The sequence below is a fragment of the Pyrgilauda ruficollis genome, unplaced genomic scaffold (genome assembly GCF_017590135.1).
Source record: "Pyrgilauda ruficollis isolate IOZ18807 unplaced genomic scaffold, ASM1759013v1 scaffold12, whole genome shotgun sequence".
NCBI lineage: Eukaryota > Metazoa > Chordata > Aves > Passeriformes > Passeridae > Pyrgilauda > Pyrgilauda ruficollis.
In genome coordinates this window covers 470,455-492,254 of record NW_024510321.1, presented here as the reverse complement: position 1 = coordinate 492,254, position 21,800 = coordinate 470,455, and the positions used below count along the sequence as shown (strand labels likewise).

The window sequence follows — 21,800 nt, the reverse complement described above, 5'->3', positions numbered from 1 at the left end:
GCCCTGACACAGGTGGATGGTGATCGATTATTAAGTAAAAACAATTCACATGAAACTAATAGAACATGCACCTGATGGTAAACAATGTCCAAACACATTCCAAAGCAGCAAAACACAGGAGAAGCAAATAAGATAATTATTGTTTTCATTTTTCTCTGAGGCTTCTCAGCTTCCCAGGAGAAGAATCCTGGGCAAGGAGATTTTTCCAGCAAATATGACAGTGACAGGGATGGCCTTGCTTCTCCTGGCTCTTACCATCTGCCAGATGATTTAAATGGGACAATCTTGTTTTCTACCAGGAGATACAACAGGAAGGACTGGACACCTTTAAGCTGAGTTGCTCTCTGTCATGATGAGCTGTGCCACGTGGATCTGCTGAGCAGGGAAATGTGACTCTCCAAGGGGCAGAGCCTTGGTTAGAGATCAGTTTGATCATCAGCTGATTTGAGGCAGTTTGAGCAGAGCAAAGTCCAGACCAGTGAGAAAGAGATAAAAAGGGGGCTCAGCAGAACAGTGGTGGAGGTGTTTGCCTTCCAAGATCTGGTTTGACGAGATAAAAAAGATCCATGGGTACCACCTGTAACATAAATATTGACTTTGAAACACAACAGAGTGAGAGCATGTCCTGAACAGAAGAGCACAGAGAGCTGATGGTCAATCCTTATTACCCCGTGCAGCTTAGAAGTTCAAGGCTGAGTTTGCTGAGTTTTATTTAAAGGCATTATTCACCCCAAATGCTCCTGAACCTTAAATGGTCCCTTTCCATCCTGAAAACCTATTAAGTCAGGAAGTTGCCTGGAGTTGTACAAATAAAATTATTAATTTAAGAGAAAGCACTCATCACATTTATTTTATTACTACATAAGGTTGCATGACTGAGAAGGGCTTTGAGTTGATCACTGCTGTTATTTTTCTTCCCGACACTGCTACAGTGTTTTTCCAAAATGGTAAGGTTGGGAGCTTTCCTTAAAAAAACAAAGCCAGAATAAATATTTAGCTGATGCTATGATGTGGCCTTCACTCCTCGGGTCAGGTCACTGGAGGGAACGTGGAAAGAGACAGCAGCTGGGAAGCTAAAAAGATGAAGATTGTAATACCAAACAGAGGAAGGCTCTTGGGACTGTGGAAGACTTACGATGGGATGCTCTAGGGAAGAGCAAAGGTGAGGAATGGAGGGGAGTTAATGTCACTCTCCATCCTGCACGAGGAGAGGCCCAAGCGCCAGTGGCTGGGACAGGCTGTGGTGGCAGTCTGGGTAGATCAGGGTGGCAGCACCCAAAGCAGCAGTGCCAGGTGGGATATGGGGTCCCTGGCATTGTCCCCAAACCCCATCTGGGACAGGTAACAGGGGAGTTTGAGAAGCAGAAGGGAAAGTGGGTGGAGCAGAAGTGCTGTGGTCCCCGTGGGCACTGCTCCCCAGCCGGGGGCTGGATGGAGCATCTGGAAACTCCGGACTCTTCTGGTGCCAAGCAAATGCAGTGGCTCAAGCTCTCCTCACTCGTGGGGCAGCTCAGCTGCTTTGCTTTGCACTCAGACAGAGCAGCAGCACTTGCACTGTTCAGTGGCAAAGCATTGTCCCAGCACTCCTGGGACACCATGTGCTGTGGAGAACACCAAAATGTCAGAGACTTTTCCTTCTCTTGGCTTTTGAGACCAAATCAGTTCAGCTGTGACCCCCTTCCCTCGGTCCTGTGCTCATTTCCAGTAGCATTTCCAGCATCCACTCTTGGTTTCATTTTTTCAGTGAGTGTCCATTGCCTGGTCTTAAAGGCAGAAATCGCAGAGTGGGATTCTCTGAACATTTTCCTTACAAAATCTGTGCTCCATACAGACTAGAGAAGGGAATTTGCTTCATGCCAAAACCCATCCCCCTAACACAGCATGGATACTCCAACAGGATTCCGACATACCTTCCACCTTAAAAATCTCTGTTCATCCAGGGACAAGTTCACCCCGGAGCAGAGCACTCGGCAGGGGCAAGGCAAACACAGCCAATGAGGACAGAGGCTGTCAGCTCTGTATCTGCCTATCAGCTGCTGGGTGAGGATAAAATGCACATTCCCAGCCCAACCTGCCTTTAATCCCAGCTCCTGGACAGGCACAGAACTCTCATGGTGCTCTGGGTGGTTCTCCTCTGTACCTTGGTGTCATCACTGCTCGGTGGGCTCTATGTCCTGGGAGTGTTTCGGAGACAGAGACCCAATGAGCCGCCCCTGGACAAAGGTACCATTCCCTGGCTGGGCTATCTGCTGGAATTCAGAAAGGACAGCTCAAAGTTTCTCAAAAGGATGCAGAGCAAACACGGGGATATTTTCACGGTGCTGATCGGTGGCTACTACTTCACCTTTGTGATGGATCCCTTCTCCTTTGGCACCATTGTGAAGGAATCGCGATCTAAACTGGACTTTAGGACTAGTGCAACTCAGCTGGTGGTGCAGGTTTTTGGCTACAAGCCCATCGAAGCCACTCATAACATAGTTCATACATCAAGCACAAAGCACCTGATGGGAGATGGCCTCACTGTCCTCACACAAGCCACCATGGAGAGCTTTCGGAAGCTGCTGCTTTTCAACCTGAGCTCAGGAGAGAAGAGAGCGTGGCAGGAGGAAAACCTCTTCCACTACTGCTACAACATTGTCTTCAGAGCTGGGTATCTGGCTCTGTATGGCACCGAGCCACCCCGAGGGGCAGGGAACAAGGAAAAAGCTGAAGAGCAGGATCGCCTCCACTCCAACCAGCTCTTCCAGGAGTTTCGTAAGTACGACCGCCTTTTCCCTGGCCTGGCCTTTGCTCTGCTGCCTCCCAAGGACAAAAGAGAGGCTGAGCGGCTGAAGAGACTCTTCTGGAACATGCTGTCTGTGAGGAAGGTCTGGCAGAAGGACAATATCAGTGGCTGGATAAGTGATCAAGAGAAACTTCTGGCAGAAAACGGTGTCCCCGAGTACATGCGGGACCGTTTCATGTTCATGCTCCTCTGGGCATCCCAAGGCAACACGGGCCCGACTGCCTTCTGGCTCCTCTTGCATCTGCTGAAGCATCCAGAGGCTCTGAAGGCTGTGAGAGATGAGGTGGATAAAGTCTTGAGGGAGAGTGGGCAGGAAGTAAAGGCAGGGAGCCCCCCAGTTACTGTCACTAGGGACATGCTGAACCAGACTCCTCTGCTGGACAGTGCTCTGGAGGAGACCCTGAGGCTGGTGGCAGCCCCAATGCTGGTCAGAGCTGTCCTCGAGGACACCTCCCTGAGGACAAGCAGTGGGACAGAGCTCACCCTCCGCAAGGGGGACAGGGTGGCTCTGTTCCCACACATCTCCTTGCAGATGAACCCAGAAATCCACGAGGAGCCTGACAAATTTAAGTACGACCGTTTTGTAAACCCAGATGGCACCAGGAAAGATTTCTACAGAAACGGGAAGAAGCTGAAATTTGTCAGCATGCCTTGGGGAGCAGGAGTTTCCACCTGTCCCGGGCGCTTCTTTGCTAGTGCTGAAATGAAATTGTTTGTGTTCTTGATGCTGAGTCACTTTGACCTGGAGCTGGTCAATGAGGAGGAGGAGATCCCAGCCATAGACATCAGCCGCTGGGGATTCGGGACAATGCAGCCCGTCCGCGACGTTCGGTTCAGATACCGGCCATGCTTCTAACCAGGGGAGTCCTGTGGTGTTGTTTGTTCTGGTGTCACCTATGGGACAAATTGTCTGATCCCGTGGTTATCAGATCTGTGCAGTGTCAGCGCTGATATGATCTTGTTTGCTTAATGTTTGTCATGGCTTTTGTTGTTACCTCCTCCTCGTGCGCCATCCCAGGGGCCATCAGCCCATTGAAAGCCAGGAGGAGCACAGGGTCGGATGGGCAAGTGGGAACTCAAATTCAGGGCTTCCAAGGAACAAGGGTTTTGTCCAGGTTCCTCCCAGGGCTGTGCCAGCAGAGCATCTGCCCCACGGTCCCAGCATGACTCCCGTGGAGATGTGTCATCAGGAACAGCTCTCTGGATCACCACCTGGGATAAGGGGGGTTGTGTCTATGGGCAGGTGCCTATGCTGTGTAGGAGAAGAGCATTTTGTGATTGTTCAGGACTTTAAATAATAATGTGTTTGGGGGAGGAACCAAAGGGGGATAAAGGAGAGATTTGGGTGATTTAGGGAGGAAAATTGAGATGTAAGGGGATGAAATGGGCTGGTTGGATGCAGATAGATGACTAGTCCATAGACTGGTCACACCCTGCACTTGATAATTTATTTTCCACATGAAGTATCATTAGCAGAATGGCATTAGCTTGTGGTGAACCCCTGAAAGGTCAGAGAGCAGCAAATATCCTCTCCAGAGATGTAAGAATTTCCTTGGGGAAATTTTATCTTGTTTGTGGTTCCCTTCTTGTATCTGATGAGGCTTCCAAAGAGAGCAACCTCAGTCCCTTATGGGTTACAGCCACTGTGATCTTATAGCCCTCAAACATATTTTTTATCTGCTGGATCAGTGCAGGATAAAACTTTGCTCTACAAGCTCTGCTTTGCTTTATTTCCCTTCAACAATTAGGACTCTCACCACTTCCTTTCAGAAGTTAAACCCAAACCTCTCCTGTGTAGAGAACAGTGGATTGATTTTAATGCTGACACTAACCTTGAACTTTGGAGATTATTTGTGGTCGAGGAATGAAACTCAAACATTTTCACACGTGTCCAAACATCAGATCCAGATTCTGCTTTGTCCTGCAAAGGCCAGGGTGATGTTGTAACTGCATGTCAAGGGCAAACTATCCCAGCCTGCCAGACTGGTCATTAGCCCTGACCTCATGATGGTGGTGAAAATTCAGGCAGAAACTATCAAGCAGTTGTGGCAGGACCAAGGAAAACAAAAACTACCTGTAAGGCTTGACTGAGACAGCTGATGTTTCCATTAGCAATTCCAGCACCTTTTGACTCCTTCCATGCTCCAGCTACAGCTCTCACCTATTTTTTTGTCATCCATGGGTTCACTCCTCTGAAGCCCTTCTCACATTCTGGTCAGTGCAAGCTCCAAATCATGCCCAGGAATGCTCTGGGGTAGCTGGGCAGCTCAGAGCCATCATCACATCCTGAGCAGGTGAAGTCCTCCTTCCAAAGCTCTAGGAAAAGGATTTTTCACGTGGATGTCTTGCATGGAAGTGGTTCCCAGCTAGCAGACAGTGTACACAGGTTATCACAAAGAGCCCAGGTCAGAGCTGAGGGGTGAGGGATGTGTGCTGCACAAATGTGGATTGGGATTGGGGAAGGGATGTAAAAGTAATAACAATGATTCAGCAGAAAAGTCTGGCTTTATTTGCTCGTCAGAATGGTTTATTTAACCAAACAGTGTTGAGTCTATAAAAGAGCTCAGACATGCCCAAATGCATGCAGTTGTGAGAAGCAAAAGAGAAAATAATTCATATATGGAAGAGCATGAAAGCTCCAAATGAGTTAATCTATAATTATGTTTTTTTATGTTTAGATAGGTTTTTCCTTGGCACTGACCTTTCCATCCCAAAGTGCACCAGCAAGAGCAAAGAACCAGCCTGTGCCAACAAAAACCTGACTGGATTTGTGAGAGAAGTTAAATTGGACAGGATCCAGAGTCTTGAAAGGTTTCCTGGGGGGGCAGCCCTCATTGCAGTGTCTGTCTCTGCTCTCCTCCCAGAGAACTGAGCACAGACTCTGGCCCCAAGCCCTTGGGTTTCTCTCCTCTAGCACACAGTGCAGACAATATCACTTCAACATTCCAAATTTTACAGTCTATTGAGTTGGTGCCTGCTCTCCACAGCACAGGGAAAGCTCCTCTGCTCTCAGTCGTAATTCCTGCTCTGTATGCTCAGCAGGATAAGGAGTCATGATGTTCCACCTTTCAGGTTTGGAACAATATGGGTTAAACTTGTTGGGAAAGAGCATCCCTGGATAAACAGCCTCACTTTTAGTATTCACCTGTGATGTATTAGGAACTGTTTTCTTGTTCACCTGCATCTAAACACAGCCAGACACAGCTCTGAGAAAGCCTCTTACTGCTGCTCATATGGGAAATGGAGGGATACATCAATCACTGCAGAGAAACTCAAAGGAACACTGAAGTTATGAGTACAAACCAATGACACAGCCAACACCATCCTTTGCAGAGGAAAGCAGGGTTTGAAGGTCAAAGAGGAACGTGACATTTCAGGATTTTTAAAAATAATTAAAACACTCAGCCTTTGCCAGGGACACTCTGCCACATCTCCAGGTGGATGTGCCTCTGCTCCCCAGGGAAGAGCATCTCATCTTCAAAGTGGCAAAGTCTCTTAGTGGTACAAAATCTGCACGTTACAAGGTCACTGCTGGGTTTGCTGCCTTCACTGCCCAGTGTCCCAGTTCCCCCCACGAGTCACACATACACAGAAACAGCCCGTGGCAGGCAGGACACACGGACAAAACGCAGTGTGTTGGGCAGAGAGCAGCTTGGCAGGAGGGTTTGGTACCGAACACTCGGTGCAGGAGGGCACAGGGAGGTGATTGCCATCTGTCACCACATCCACGTCACTGTGCAATCATGAGGCCGTACTTGGAGCACAGCAGGCCCCTCTTCTTCTCCCGTTCCGTGAGGAAATTCCTCAGTTTGGTGGTGGGGAAGGTGACCAGTGCCTGCTGCCTGTTGTCCAGACCTGTCTCCTGGAGCCACGGGCTCTGCAGGCACTCGGAGGCTGAGGGCCTTCCCCTAGGACAGACAAAGGTGAGGGGTCAGTCAGGGATCCCCGCTGCCTGGGGAGGCTCCTTGCATGTGGAGAGAGGGGGAAACACCCAGGATGTGCCCCAGCTGTGCTGCTGGGGGCACAGCCAGCCTCTTACCAGGGGTTTGCACACAGAGTGCTCTGGAGGAAGGACACTGCTCCCCCGGAGAGACCCGCATAGCACCGCGTCAGCTTCAGCTTTCCCTTCCTGGCTGTCCTCAGGAACTCACAGGGTACATCCGAGCTGATGGGGTAGTTGGCACTCAGCCTGCCCCAGGAGAAGAGAATTGAAAACATGAAGCTGCCTCCAGCTCTGGGGCTCCCAGCATGAGGAGGGTGTGGAGCTGTTGGAGCGAGGCCAGGGGAGGCCACCGAGGTTAGCAGAGGGATGGGGCACCTCTCCTTTGGGGAAAAACTGAGAGAATTGGGATTGTTCATCCTGGACAAGGCTTCAGGGAGACCTTAGAGCCCATTCCAGTGCCTAAAGAGGCGCCAAGAGAGCCTCCAAGATGGACTTTGGATAAGGGCTTGTAGTGGCAGGACAAGGATGAACAGTTTTAAATTAAAAAAGAACTATTATATTAGATATTGGGAAGAAATTCTTCCCTGTGAGGGCATTGAGGCCCTGGCATGGGTTGCCCATCCATCCCCTCCATCTTTCCATGGTATTGCCAAAGGAGGGGCACAGCTGAGATTAACTCTATGAAACTGTGATTTTAAAGCCAGTAACAGCCCAGGGAGCAATCAACTGACCCACATGATGAAGGCTGTGATTTAAAATCTGAAACTGTGATTTTAAAGCCAGTAACAGCCCAGGGAGCAATCAATGGACTCACATGATGAAGGCTGTGATTCCGACGGACCAAATATCAGTCTGGGGAAGGGCTCCTTGCTCTGTCAGCAGCTCAGGAGCTGGAAAAGTAAACTTGTGTGAGGCAAGGATCTCTCCAATGTACTGAGAGCAGCGCAAAGGCAGTGGATACTTTTAGGATTTGCTGCCTTCCCAAGAGGAGAGGCAGCTCCCAGGACAGGGAGCTGGTTGAGGAGCTTCCACATGGATGCTGATTGCAGTGAAACCATGAGAGCCTCTGGGCAGATGGCAGCAGTGCTTTATCCCTGGATAAATGGACACATGGGTGCCAGCCAGAGTGGCATTGCTGTGAGCTCTGTCCCCTGTGGTCTGCAGTGGGACAGCTGTCACCACTCACTGCTCCCACAAACTCACACTGGCACTGGAGAGCAGCACCTGGAAGGATTTTCCTGCTGGGACCTGCTGCCTTGACCAATGTTTGTGTCTTTCTGTTTATCACAGATTGCAGATAAGCCCCAAGTCGCTGTGACCGAGCTCTACTCACCCATGGTCTCCACATAATCCGAGCATTTGTCCATGGTAATAAATTTGTCTGGTGTGTAGAACTGTGCGTTGCCAAAATCCAGGAGTTTCAGCAGGTTGGGCTCGGTGATGATCATGTTCTCAGACCTGAGGTCCAGGTGCAGGATGTTGTGTGCATGGAGGTACTCAGTGGCACTGAGGATCTGCCACAGGTAGTCTCGGACCTCCACCTCTGAGTACGATGGCCTGGTGAGAGAAGGGGGATAGAAAACACAGGTGTCCTGTCTGCATGCCCAAAAATGCCTTTCTACACCCACTATCACCCTCCTCTGGGTGTCTGATCCCATCAGACCCTTGAGAGTCAAGAAGAAACAACTCTAGTTTAGCAAATCAGCTCTGTGTGGAGAGGCTGGTCCATCCTGTGAATCATGTTTACAGATGCAACAATAGGTTGTTGTAGAGCTGAAAGAGAGAAAGCAGATTTGATGCCCACAATTCCTTCTTTTTTAACCACAGGATTTCAGCAGATCCATTTTCTGTCACTGTGAGAAATGATGAATCTTCCTGACCCACAATGACCTCCATGTCATGGTGTTGGGGTTAACAGGTGTTGGTGTAAGGAAACCATTCATGTATCACATGATGGGAGAGAGTGATGCCTCAGGTTTGAGCTTTTATATTTTCAGATTCTGTGCTGCTTTAGTGTGTGGGGCTGAGCTTCACATCAGGGCATGGTGAGCTCTGTGCACAGAGCAGGGAGACAAAACAATTCCTGCTCCAGCTGGGCACCAAGGACAAATGATCCAAATCTCAGCCCAGGAGCACAAACCCCGTGGGCTGGAGAGAGAAAAACAAGCAGGATGGGAGTGCAGGGGCTGAGCTGGAATTGGACACTGAACTGCAATGTGCACATGGAGCAGAGCTGATCCCAGGGAGAGACCCCGGGAGCGCTCGTGCATTTTGGGACCATTTGGGTTCATCTTGGGTGCAGCCCTGGCTGGGCTCTTGTGCTGCCCAAGGTGGAGCCATGGAGGAGATCCTTTGAATCAATCCCTGCTTTATTCTTTAGCTCTGTCTAGCCTCTCTTCTAGGTCAGCCTGCACAAGACATCAATAGAGTTTCATATCAACCACTGTACACTTTGTCCAACATCTCAGCTGGGTGGTCCTGAGTTGTCCTGCTGTAGAAAACTCAAGTAATTTTTTTACCTCAGAAGAAGACACAGAACAAACACTTTACAAATCCTGTGTGCAATGACAGCACACTGGAATAGGTGGAGAGGGATGATCCAGTTTGTCAGGAGAAAGCAATAGGTGTCTTCCTCTGTCACATTCATATTTCTGAAAAATCCCTTTGCCCAAGATTTTTCTCCTAGGAAGGTGAGAAGCCTCAAAGAAAAAGGAAAACAATTTTATCTCATTTTCTTCTCCTGTGTTTTGCTCCTTTGGAATGTGTTTGGAGATTGTTTACCAGCAGGTGGTTGTTTCATTACTTTCTGCTGTGGGTGTTTTTACTCATTAGCCAATCAGGGCCAAGCTGTGTCAGGACTGGAAAGAGTCACGAGTTTTCATTATTATCTTTTTAGCCTTCTGTAAGTATCCTTTCTGTATTCTTTAGTATAGTTTAGTTTAATATTCTTTAATATAATATAGTATCATAACATGATAAATTAGCCTTCTGAGAACGTGAAGTCAGGTTCATCATTCCTTCCTCACACGGGGCACCCCACAAATACAATCTCCTCCCAACAGCAGCCCTGACTGGGAAGCTTTTCCCTCGTGTTCTTACCGCAAGGCCAGGGAGTGGAGCAGCTCTGGCCCCACACACATCTCCTGGATCAGCACCAGGTGCCGGGGGCTGACGTAGGCACCCTTCAGCTGGGCTATGTTGGTGTGGTGGAGCTTCCTCAGCACCTGGTACTCCAGCAGCACAGCCTGCTTGTCCTCCTGCCAGTAAGGGATGATTTTAGCGGCCAAAGTCTTGCCGCTCACCTTCTCCCGGCACTGCCGGACGATGCTGAATCTTCCCCTGGTTCAAAGGAACACAAAGGCACGTTAAGCTGCTCTCCCGTTCTTTAAAACCTCCAGGATCCCATGCTGTGTTTTTCATCTGTGCCTGGTGGGGAGTTATTGCATCTACTGTCACAGTTTGCACGTCCTCCTGTGTCTTCAAACTGTAAAGTCACTTTAAATTACAGCAGTGAGAGCTTAACTCCTCTGGAGAGAGAGAGCAAGAGAACTACCCCTGCTGGCAACAGAAATCACTGTCTCTCTTCCAGGCAAGAGCTCCCTCCTGGTGGGGAGTTATTCCATCTACTGTCACAGTTTGCACATCCTCCTGTGTCTTTAAACTGTACAGTTTAAAGGCAGAGAAAGAAAGTTGAACCCCAGCACCCTGACTGCAGTGGAGTCTGCAAAGGTTGGTGCAGCAAGGACAAGAAACTTTGTTAGCCCTGGGCTCATTTAATGATAAGTTAAGTGGCTGCCCTCCTGCCCAGCACATTTGTTGTGACAGGACAAGGGGGGATGGTATTAAACTAAAAAAGGGTTGATTTAGACCAGATATGAGGAAGAAGTTATTTTTTACAGTAAGGGTGGTAAAACAACCTTTCCTTGAGCACTTCCAGGGATCCAGGGGCAGCCACAGCTTCCCTGGACAGCCTGTGCCAGAGCCTCCCCACCTTCACAGTGACCAATTTTTTCCTAATATCTAATTTAAATTTACTCTCTTTCACTTTGAAGCCATCCCCTTGTCCTGTCCCTAAATCCCCTTACAGAAAATCCCTCTCCATCTTTCTTGTAGGCTCCCTTCAGGTACTGGAAGGTGCAATGAGGTCACCCTGAAGTTTCTCTTCTCCAGGCTGAACAACCCCGATTTTCTCAGCCTTTCTTTGTAGGAGAGCTGCTCCATCACATGTGGGATTTCCCTCTGGGTCATTAAGAACTCAGCTGGGTTCTCTACCTTTTGATCTCGGTTTGGAAGGCGTAGGTCTGGTAGGTTGGGAAGGGCTCAGGAGGTGAGATCATTTCACTCTCTTCCTCTGGGGCAGCTGATGGGAACTCCTGCGTGGCAGCACGAGGCTCTGTGGGAGAAAGGGACAGGCTTTACACGGGAACACAGCTCTGTGTGCAAACTGGAGCCTCTCAGAGTCTCCCCTGCCATCTGTGAACAACGACAAGCAGAGCTTTCCCCAGGTGACTCTGCCTTCCAGCTGTGGCACCCACTGCTGTTGGAATGCAGCAGATTCTGCTCTGCCCACCCCAAAATTCCCTGGTGTGGCCACTGCAGACAGAATGAGATGGATTCTATGTCGTGTGCTATGGTACCAAACATCTTAGCCACTGTTTCTTATTTTCTCACACAGCAAATCCTCAAGATATGGTAAAAACTGTCAAGAAATTAGAAACTCTAATTAGAAATTAGAAACAATTAGAAAAATTGTGGTGGGACATTTCAGAGCAGCAGCTGGAATTTGTTGCTCTGGTTGTGGCGTGTGGTCGTGTCCAAACACCCCCTGAAATACTAAAGCTTGGGAAAGCTGAGATATGATAAGAAATCCTGAGAAAAAGAAAAGCAGAGGACTTGGGGTGAGTTAAAAATATCTCTGTGAACCGATTTTTACAGAGCAACCCTCTCCATTGGGAGGAAATTCCAGCTAGACCATCCTTCTGTTTCTTTACAGAAAGGACATTTCCTTTGCTACGAGGATATGTTTGCTGTGGGGCCATGGATCTCTTATTTTTAAAGCACTTCCAGGGATCCAGGGGCAGCCACAGCTTCCCTGGACAGCCTGTGCCAGAGCCTCCCCACCTTCACAGTGACCAATTTTTTCCTAATATCTAATTTAAATTTACTCTCTTTCACTTTGAAGCCATCCCCTTGTCCTGTCCCTAAATCCCCTTACAGAAACATGTGTGCAGTACAAAGTAGTCAAACAGGTGACAGAAAGAGTAAATCAAGATTCCTGTACTTCAGAGACAAAATACAGCTGGAAAATTCACCACAGAAGGACAATAATTCCCAATGGAAGACTCCAGAATAGACAAGTTAACTACTGAATTTAGGATTTAGTCTGTAATGTAAGCAAGTCCAGAGTTTTCACCAGTGCAAGATCTATAGCAGTAGGTAAATGCCTCCAGTAAAACATTTTTTGTACAAGACCCATTTTGTCATAATCTCAAATCAAAACTGTGCCTTCAACAGGTAATCTACAGCTCCCAGGTTTTTATTTTATTACTAAATTTAACTTATTTTAATAAATACTCTATATTTATTATTTTTATAATAAAGTTTATATTTTATAATATTAAATTTTAGTTAATATTAAAGTTTTGTTTAATACAGTTACACATTGTTTATATTTACATGATGTTGCTATCTTATTGAGGTTTTTAATATGTTTATACCTATTCCCCTGTGTCCAGAACCAGAAAATAATTAGAAATTAATTTAATTTTAGATGCAAAAGCCCCGAACAACCCTGAGCCAAGTGGAATTGACCTTGATTCACTTGCTCTTGACTTCTGGGTCCACATCTAAAAAGATGCAGTGGGTTTGATGCAGGAAAATCCCGAAGTTTTCTCGGTGTTTGGTCTTACCCATCTGATCCTTGGCAGCGATTGTGACTTTGGCAGAGGGGTCGCTGTAGGGGCCCATCCCTGCCCTGCTGCTGCAGGCTGTCCTGAAGCTGTAGACGAAGCCCTGGGGGAGATTTCTGGCATAGTAGCAGCAGTCAGTGATGTCAGAAGCAAGAGTTGTCCACTCCCCACCTGAACCAAGGGCAGAGAGAAAAGAGATCAGGACTCATTTTAAGATGGTCACAATGGCTTGGAGGTTTTTTGAGATTTGGGATTTTGTTGTGGAGTTTTTTTGCTGGTTTTTTCCTGTTTTTTTTTTCCCCACCAGCTTTATTTATGTGCTGGGAATGTGGACAAACCAACTTACCATGGCCAGCTTTGGGGCTGTACCTGTGTCATTCTTCTCTAAAATCAGCTGGTTCATATCTGATAATTCCAAATTGTGCCAATATTGTTCCAGAGGAGTGGTGAAATTTTCCTGTATTTTTTCTCTTTATCTAACTCATGCCACCAAACTCTGGTGGAAATATACATCAAGAACTCCAAACCAAAGATAAATATTTTTTTTTTCCTGTTGGCCCTGTCATGAATCCAGTTGAGACCATGAGGTGTAGGATTCCTGGACAGAACCATCCACTAACACCACGCCAGTGTTTGTTTTTAGTTCAAACCCAGTGTTTGACACATGGGGGTTTTACTCAGCTTTCAAGACACTCAGGTGATTTCTCAGGGAACTGGAATTCTAAGTGCATTCTGGACTCATTATTCATGGGACTGAGTTAGGAAGGAGAAAATCCCCAGCAAACATTTAATCAGCCTTCCTCCCACATGATGCTGTGCCCCCTGTTTTGCTGCTGTGCTCAAGGCTGTACCCAACTCCCTGAAACTGCCTGAGATTAAACCATCCTTTCATTCAGATAAAATCTGGCAAAGAGCCTCAAACTATTGCATAAGCAGAAATTCCCCACCTAAATCCAAGGTATCAGTGATTTTACAGGGTGATGGTTGAACTGGGGGCTGTTTGTGCAAGAAGGAGTAGATACAGCTTAGAAATAGAGAAAAATATGTGCAGAAGCAGCATAGAGAAGTCAGTTTTCAAATAATGGATAAACCAAGGAATTTATTCCTGATTACCTTAATCCTCCTGTGTTCAGGAGAGCAGGATTTTACAAGTTCCTGACAAATACACAGAAAACTGGAAAATTGTAGATGCTGCTCCCCATTTTCCTTCCTAATTGGAAGAACTTGTGTCTGTATCCTCCCCAAAATCTCTCCTACAGTTTTGTCAAGATGAATAATGATAAAGAAAGTGGTGTTGGAGGGAAAGTGATTCACACCAGCTCCAGAGGGAAAGGGCAGAAAGCTGCTGCCCATGCTAATCCAGAAGGGAGAGTTTGTGTGTTTGTTTGTTTGTTTGTTTGGAGAATTAAATGAAGGAACATGGAGCAGCTGAATCCAGGCTGTGTTTGTGTGGCTGCAGCAGGAATTGCTATCAGACACCACACTGATAATAAAAACAGCAAATCCATCCCCAGAGAGACAGAACAGCCTTGGGGATTTGATACAAAACTTTTGTAACTAAACAGGAAAACATCCGCTTTTGACAAGGGCAGATAGTGACAGGATGAGTGGGAAGGGCTTTAAACTGTGAGAGACTTAGATGAGATGTCAGATGTCTCTGAATTTATTATTCAGAGGGTGCTGAGGCCCTGGCACAGGTGCCCAGAGAAGCTGTGGCTGCCCCTGGATCCCTGGAAGTGTCCAAGGCCAGGCTGGACAGGGCTTGGAGCACCCTGGGATAGTGGAAGGTGTCCCTGCTCATGGCAGGAGGGCTGGAATTAATGGTTTTTAAGCCTTCCAACCCAAACCATTCCATGACTAAATGATCCACTGACTTTCATCAGCCCCTGGACCAAGCCTCAAAAGAGAATATCAAAGGGTTAATACAGTTTTGTCAAACTTTCGTTATCTTGTCCTGGCTCTTTGCCCTAAGCTTCCTCCACAGTCAATGGGAAAAGGAAGCACAGCAGTTCAGCAGTGGATAAATTGCCTGTTGACAAATCATCTTTCTCCAAGACTGTACAGAAAACCTGAGCCTGGGATGATGTTGTTTCATTAGTGTCTAATTTTGTCAGATTACTCAGAGCTGCATGTCAGACCAGGCATTTTCTCCTGTAGCTGCTCACTTTTTGGTTGTAGCTTCCACACAGCCTTGTCTGATTCTCACTTTAGCAAAGCCTTGGTATGAATATGCAAATTCCAGGTTGATTTAACATAGCACAACCCCTAACTTTTCGATGGTTAAATGATAGCTGTATGAATCCCATTCCTAACTCTAAACTGGGGAGTTAAATCAGGCTGTTTCTGAATAACAATAAAATATCCAGCTGGTGAAGAGATCATACAAACCAAGATGTTCCTTGCAAAGCATAAGGACAGCACTTTACCTTCAGTCTTGCACTGGACAGTGTAGTGGACAGGGGTGTTGGTTTCTACAGGTTTCCAAACCACCTGCACTCCATCCTTGTAGACCTCCACGATGTCAGGGGGTGGAGGGCTGGGAGGAACCTCTGTGGAGAGGAGGCACAAACCCCAAGAGTGTTAACAGCAGCACTGCTGTGATACAAAACTCTACACCCAGCATGTTTCAGCTGCAGATATTATTTATATATATATAAAACATATATATATATATGTTTTTTATGTATACATATATATACACACAGCTAGTGGAACAGCAATTTTACCACTGTGGATGCAACAGCCCGGTCAGAAAGTGAGAAAATGGGCTTTGTTTTCTCACAGTGGACTTGTGAGACTTTTTAGGGAGTTGTAGAGAAACGATGATAACTTGTTGGTATAAACAACCTGCAGGTGGTGTTTTCCTACTCTGTTTTTCTGTTCTTCTCAATGACTGTTTGTGAGAAAGATGTTTTTGTTAATTAGTCAATCAAGTAGAATGTGTTGAATCTGTCTATAAAAAAGAGGATTTTCCTATTAAACTTCCCTTCTCCTGCAAAGCAGCCTTTGAGTGAATTTGTGTAATTTCTGCTCAACGGTGACATACCATCCCTAATTTAAACTTAGTACTAAGATTTTGTCTCGGAGTGGCTCATAATCCAGGAGAGAAAATAAAAAGTGAAGAAGAGGGAATGAACCCTGCACAGGCTGTGGACCATAGCAAGGGAGAGATCTTCCTCTGCACCTATGTGGAGAAATCTCACCTCAGAGGTAATGATAGGTTACATTTTTGGGGCCAGAAATACTTAAATGCCTATTTCTGTTGCTACTCCTTCTCTCACCTGCTTTTCTTATGACACAAGAGGTGGATGCTGAGCCCAGAGAGTTTGTGGCCACACAGGTGTAAATACCAAAATCCTCATCATTAACAGAGAGAATCGTTAACAGCTGGAAGTGTTTGAGCGTGGATGAGATGAGGATCCGGCTGCTGCTCTGCACAGGTATCCCATCTGGAAAGCAGGAGGTGGGAGAGATAAGTACCCTGCAAATTGACACCAAGGTGTTTCAAGCTCTCCCTGCAGGCCTGTGCAGGGGCTCAGGCTCTCTCTGGAGGGGTGGCAGTGTCACCTCTGAACCAGCTGACGTGCAGGGAGGAGTGAGCTGCCGTGCGGCACGAGAGCGTCGCGCACTGTCCGGCGGCCGCAGCCTGGTCCGCGAGCTCCTCGACGAACGACGGGGCTGCACAGAGGAGGGAAAGTGGGGATTCAGGGTGGCCTGGAGAGATTTGTGGGAGACAAATCCCTGCAGGACGTCAGAAAGCATTTTTAATGGGGTGAAGAAGCTTTCTGGTTCATGGCATGCCGTTCCTTTGAGCACCGTTTGGAGAATCCCCCGGGCACAGAGCACACGGGTGAAGGAACCCTGTTCACCCATGGATCATCTGTTCCTCCAGATGGATCTTGGAAAATCCATGGGGAATATCTGTACTGCCCAGCCCTGGTACAGCTAAAGCAGCAGAACAGCTCAGAGCAGAGAGAGACCCTGTCACAGCCAGGGTTTTCCTCTGGTCAAACCTAAATGTGGGAGCAAAACCGAATTATGGAATTTCAAGGACGAGGGGATCAAATAGGACAAGAGGAAATGGTCTCCAGTTGCCCCAAGGGAGGTTTAGTTTGGATATTAGGAAAAATATCTTCATGGAAAATGTTGTCAAGGACTGGAGGAAGATGCCCAGGGAGTCACCATCACTGGAGGGATTTAACAGATGTGTTGGCACTTGGGGGTTTAGTGGTGGCCTTGGCAGTGCTGGGGTAATGGTTGGACTCAGTAAACTTAAAGGTCTTTGCCAACTAAATGATTCTGTGATCAAGACAACACAAGAAGAGAGAAAGAGACATGAAAGATGGATATTGAAGAAGAAAAATCCCTATAGAGCATCACATCTGCTCCTATCTCCATGGGAAAGGGGGAACTCAGGTTTTCTTCTGTGTTTCTCCAGGGGTTTTCTCCACAGTGGCCAGGGGGCTACCAGCCTCCCACACTGCCCTTCCCAGTGTCTGGCCTCTGCTGAATGCTGGGATAGTAACATGAAAATGCTTCTGATGGAGCCAAGGGGAAACTTGCCAGGGAAAAAGCAATTATTTCCTGAATCACCCTCTGAGGTGAACCAATAACTCCTGCCACAGCAATACCTTTCTCCTTTGGGATGAGGCTTGGTAGCTTGAATGAAGGGAGTGCTGATTTCCTCTTCAGAGATCCTTCAGCCCCTATTAGCAGCTCCTTTTCTGCTGCCTCACTTCCCAGCTCACCAAACTCTGCTGTGAGAAAGGATGAGAAGTCATTCAAGGCCATCCTTCTCCCCGTGGCACCTATTTGCAGTGACAGTTCTGCCTTCACACATAAATAGTCACAGGTTCCCTTATTAACCAGCCTTTGATTAACAGGGAAGTCTGTGACAGCTGCTGCAAACAGAACAGTGTCCTGGAAGAACAGGGAATATCCAGGGATGGCAGAGAAGAAAGGACACATCCCCATGTCCAGTAACCAGGGTGACTTCAACTTCTCCCAGTCACTTTAACCTGAGAGATTTGCCACGGTCAGATGACAACTGCAGCAAGGAAAGCATCACCCAGCCCTGGTCTGCTTCTGTGCAACCTCCAACAGGGGATTTGAGCCCCTTCCATCAGCGGATTAACCCAGCTGGCTCTGCACTGAAGCCAGCCAGTAGCAGAGACCTGATGGTGGAGGCTGCTGAATTCAGAACCTGCCACGGCCAGATTTGCAATTCCAGTCTAATCACAGCTTCAAACATGCTGGGGAAAAAGAAAAGGGCAGCTGTAGCAGAGCCCAGTTATGGCAGCAAATCTGTGAAGGAACACAAGGAAATAATTACCTTCCTCTGGCTCAGGAGATGTCTTTCCTTTTAGGATTCTTGAAATGTGGGCAACAGAAGCTTTTACTTTCTTCTTCAGACTCTGCTCCACTGACTGCTCCACTGAATGAGACCTTGCATATGGTTTAAAGAGTCCAGCCTTAGTGTGGAAAGAGCTTTTCTGCTTCCCACTGGAGTCCTTTTGGGAGCTATACATTTCTTTGTGGCTCTCTGCCCCTTTCCCCATGGCTAATAAGTTAGCTGCCTTTGAATCCTCGGATATTTCCAAACGGTTCTTCCTGTTCTTGTCTTCCTGTTCCCTGATGCACAGTCTTTTATCCTTATGGAGATGTCCTGCAGGAGGGGACCTTGCCCTTTCACCAAGGAACATAAACCGTCTAGGAACTGGTTTGGGTGAAGGCTTCTTATAGCTCAGAAACTCAAATGGGAAATAGACAATGTCGTACAAATCCGAGAAATTCAAGTAGGCAGGCTCCACTTCCGAGATGTCAAATTTTTGGGGGCCACTGCCAAGACTGGGTGTTTCATCTGACAGGTCTTTGATTTTCACCAAAGAAACCTCTGGGTGTTTGCCAGTGTCCTTGATCACTGGCACGTGGATGGGTCTTCTTGCAGTGTCCAAGCTCTCTGTGGAGGAAACGCTCTCTGGGCTGGAAGGGGAGGTCTCAAATGCCAAGTCCTCCAGGTGCTCACATTCATGAGGAACTGTCTGTGCTCCCTGCTCTTCCAGGTCTCCTGGCTCCTCGCTCACAGCAAGGTAGGGTTCTGCAAGGTCATCCTGCTCAGTGACTTCTCCTCTTCCACCCTGTTGGACAGAAGGGAAGGACGTGTCCACGTGTGCTTGGCTGTCTTTGTAGAACATCTCTCTGCGAGGAGAAATGTGCCTGCTGCTTCCCTTCTCTCCAGAAACTGACTCTGCCCAAACATTCATCTCCTCAGAGAGGGAAACCATCTCATCCACCAAGCCCTCCAGCACAGCAGACTCCTCGTCACTGTAAAAAGAAGATCTGTGGTGTGACAGCTCCTGACCATGATGATCCCTGTGGAGCAGCGGTGGGGCAGCTTTTCCAGCATCACATCTTCCACTTTCCAAGGCAATGCCGCCACCCTCACCATAACCCTCTGGATATTCCTCATATGCCAGTTCATAGGCTGAAGCTGGAGCAACTTCTGGTTGTGAAGCAGTTAATGCACCTGAACTGCCACTCTCCAGACCATCTGAAATCCCATGCTCAAGCACCCCATGTCCAGCCCTGGGGAGAGGAGCAGCCCCAGCTTGTCCAGCTGCTCGGCTTCCACTTGCTGCCACAACAGATCTCATCTCCCTGTGAACTGACACCTCTGGATGTTGTTGATTTTCACCCTCCCAGACCTGAGGGAGGACAGTGCTTTGGGAGGACGCAGCCCTGGCTGGGTGTCTGCTCTCCAGAGCAGCAGGCTCTGAGCCATGGCCTTCAGGAACCTTCTGGGGTTCAGCTCCTTCATGGGCAAAACTGGAAACAACCCCTGTGACAGCTGAGCTTTTACTCCTCAGAGCAGCAAGTTTCTCCTTGCTGAGAGCCTGCTGTGCTCCATCAGAGACCAGAGCTGGCACTGATCCTGGCAGTGGGATTTTGGGAACAGCGAGCTGCTCTCCCTTCAGGACAGCTGATGCTGTGTCCAGATGAACAGGAGCCTTCTTGTGTGCTTGGCTTTCATCACCATGGGCTGATGGTGGAGTGATTCCTGTAACAGCTGCTTCTGCATCTTCCAGGACAGCAGATCTCACGTCTTTATGGGTCTTCAGCTTCTGAGGAGCACCTTCACCAGCTGTGAGGGTACCTGGCTGTTTGCCCAGCGTGACAGTAGCTGCTGGAACACTTTTCCTAGGAATTTCCTCACTTTTGTCTTTACATACTGGAAGTGAATCAGTTTCTGTTTGTTCTGGAGCAGCAGAGCTTTCATGCTCCATGAGCTCAGATTCAGCAGTGCCGTGAGCAGAAGTCTTTTCATCTGAATGTTTCTGCCTTTTGTCTTTCCAAGGTGGGGCTGGGGCTGTCCTTTTGACAAGCAAGCTTCCACCTGTTAGGTCGGGGTGGGTGTCAGTGGGAGCAGACTCCTGGGGCAGACACACCCCTCCCTTACTCGGAGGAGATGACTTTGGGGTGGTCTCTGACTGTGTGAGGGTTGAAATGGACTCTTTGCCCTCCTGAAAAGCAGAGTCAGAAGCATGGCCAGGGGCAGATTTACCCTCTGTGCTCTCATGTTTTGGAGCTGATGGTGCTGATACATCTGAGCACTGGGGAGCTGGAATGGGGCTTTTGCCTTCCAAACATTCAACATCCTCCTCAATCTCGGTGGCTTTTGACTTCTTCAGTAAACGCTTCCTATTCTCACTCCTGTGAGGTGACACTGGAAGTCCCTCTACGTGTTGTATAACAGCAGGGGGACACCCATTCCCCTCACAGTGTGTGGAGGGAGAGGGTTTCTCTCCTGAGCAATCCTTGCTGGCTCTCCTGACGTCCCCTTGCTCTGCTGTGCCCGCAGAACATCCCTTGCTAGGCCCTGCGAAAACGTCGCAGTGATCGCTGCCTTCAGGGCAGCTTTCCTGGGACAACACATCACAGTCCTCCTCCAAGATATCTTGTTCCCTGAGGGATCTGGAGGCTCTCAGCCTGTAGTCATCCAGGGAGCGGCTGCGGCTGGCACCAGCAATGGCAGGGTGTGGGGGCTTCCTGGCAGTGTCAAACGACGCGGATTTGGTCAAGGAACCCGGCAGACTTTCTTTGCGATCATCTCCTTCTTCTTCTTCTTCTTCCAGTTCAAACTGCTCAAGGAGGGGTTCACGGAGGCCACTGAGGGGCACCTTTGAATACCCAGCCTTCCGGAAAGTCCTCCTGGCTCTGTCCAGGTGCCTTCTGAAGTCCCTGCCTGGTGATGAAGGCGGCCTCGCAGGCAGCTCCGTTGCTTGGCTGTAGAAGGTGCTTTTGATGACACTCTGCCTGGGAACACAGGCAGATGGCTTCTCTGCCCCATCCCCTGCCTCTTCACCTCTGTCCTTTTCAGATAAAGGTGTGTCTGGTTTTTCTTTCTGATGCACAGGTGATGTGCTTTCTGTGGAAGCCCTCAGGGATGAAGGCTCAGCAACACCACTTTTTTGGGATGGCTCTCCCCGAAGGCTGGGAAGGAGCCTCTCCTCTTTCTCCTGTAAGATACTTGTCATGAACTCTTTGCTTTCTGTGGGTGATTTTTGCCCCACCTCACCCTTCATTGAAGCATATTTCCTCCTCATGGGTTTTACTGGAGGGATGGAGCTTTTGGAGTGCTCCCGTTCACTCGCACGTTTCAGAGGCTCGGGATAGCTCGGGGCATCAAACACGGGCAAGTGCAGTTCTGGGGTGGAGCCAAAGTGCCTCTTTTGGGGGAAATTCGAGTTCTCGTTGTCTGAAGAGGAGCCACTGGTGCTGGATGAAGTGCTTTCCTCAATGAGGTGTCGGGAGATGGCCAGGGAGCTGTTGTCGTGGGTCCTTTCCAGGATTTCTGGGATGGACCTCATCACCAGGATGGATTTGTAGCACATCAGGGAGCGCTGAGAAGGAAACGTGACACAGCCCAAGGAGATGGGAACATGGTCAGAGAATGGAAAGTAAACACACCAAAATGAACTCCTGCACCCCTAAATACCACACCCATGAGTCTGATTAGACACTGCCACCCTCTGCACATGTCACCAATTCAGGCCTCATGTTCTCTCCAAATTTTCCTCTTCCCTCATTTACTGACATGAAATTAAATTGACTTCAGGGAACACCCTTGCTTTGGTGACTGGGGAGGAAACAGGACTCTGTTTGA

At 48.2% G+C, this 21,800-nt stretch overlaps 2 protein-coding genes across 2 annotated transcripts in view; one reads left to right on the top strand and one right to left on the bottom strand.

The window, feature by feature from the left end:
- The first annotated feature begins 169 nt into the window (after positions 1-169).
- LOC121365741 (7-alpha-hydroxycholest-4-en-3-one 12-alpha-hydroxylase) lies at positions 170-3,938 on the top strand. The gene has a single exon (XM_041490176.1). It carries the CDS (start codon positions 2,112-2,114, stop codon positions 3,639-3,641), a length of 1,530 nt encoding a protein of 509 aa, XP_041346110.1. The 5' UTR covers positions 170-2,111; the 3' UTR covers positions 3,642-3,938.
- A 1,352-nt stretch (positions 3,939-5,290) lies between these two features.
- Positions 5,291-21,800, bottom strand: part of OBSCN (obscurin, cytoskeletal calmodulin and titin-interacting RhoGEF) — a 176,302-nt gene continuing 159,792 nt past the window's right edge. Inside the window, exons 102-113 of the mRNA XM_041488781.1 lie at positions 17,970-21,537; positions 17,269-17,394; positions 16,205-16,315; positions 15,919-16,086; positions 15,064-15,186; positions 12,638-12,808; positions 11,001-11,121; positions 9,828-10,067; positions 8,062-8,285; positions 7,543-7,618; positions 6,825-6,974; positions 5,291-6,693 (exon numbers count right to left, since the gene is read on the bottom strand). Coding sequence (XP_041344715.1) covers positions 6,516-6,693; positions 6,825-6,974; positions 7,543-7,618; positions 8,062-8,285; positions 9,828-10,067; positions 11,001-11,121; positions 12,638-12,808; positions 15,064-15,186; positions 15,919-16,086; positions 16,205-16,315; positions 17,269-17,394; positions 17,970-21,537 — 5,256 coding nt within the window. The 3' untranslated portion in view covers positions 5,291-6,515. The remainder of the gene's footprint in view (positions 6,694-6,824; positions 6,975-7,542; positions 7,619-8,061; positions 8,286-9,827; positions 10,068-11,000; positions 11,122-12,637; positions 12,809-15,063; positions 15,187-15,918; positions 16,087-16,204; positions 16,316-17,268; positions 17,395-17,969; positions 21,538-21,800) is intronic.

Coding starts and splice junctions, on each gene's coding strand:
- LOC121365741 (XM_041490176.1), top strand. CDS start 2,112: ATGGTGCTCTGGGTGGTTCTCCTCTGTACCTTGGTGTCATCACTGCTC.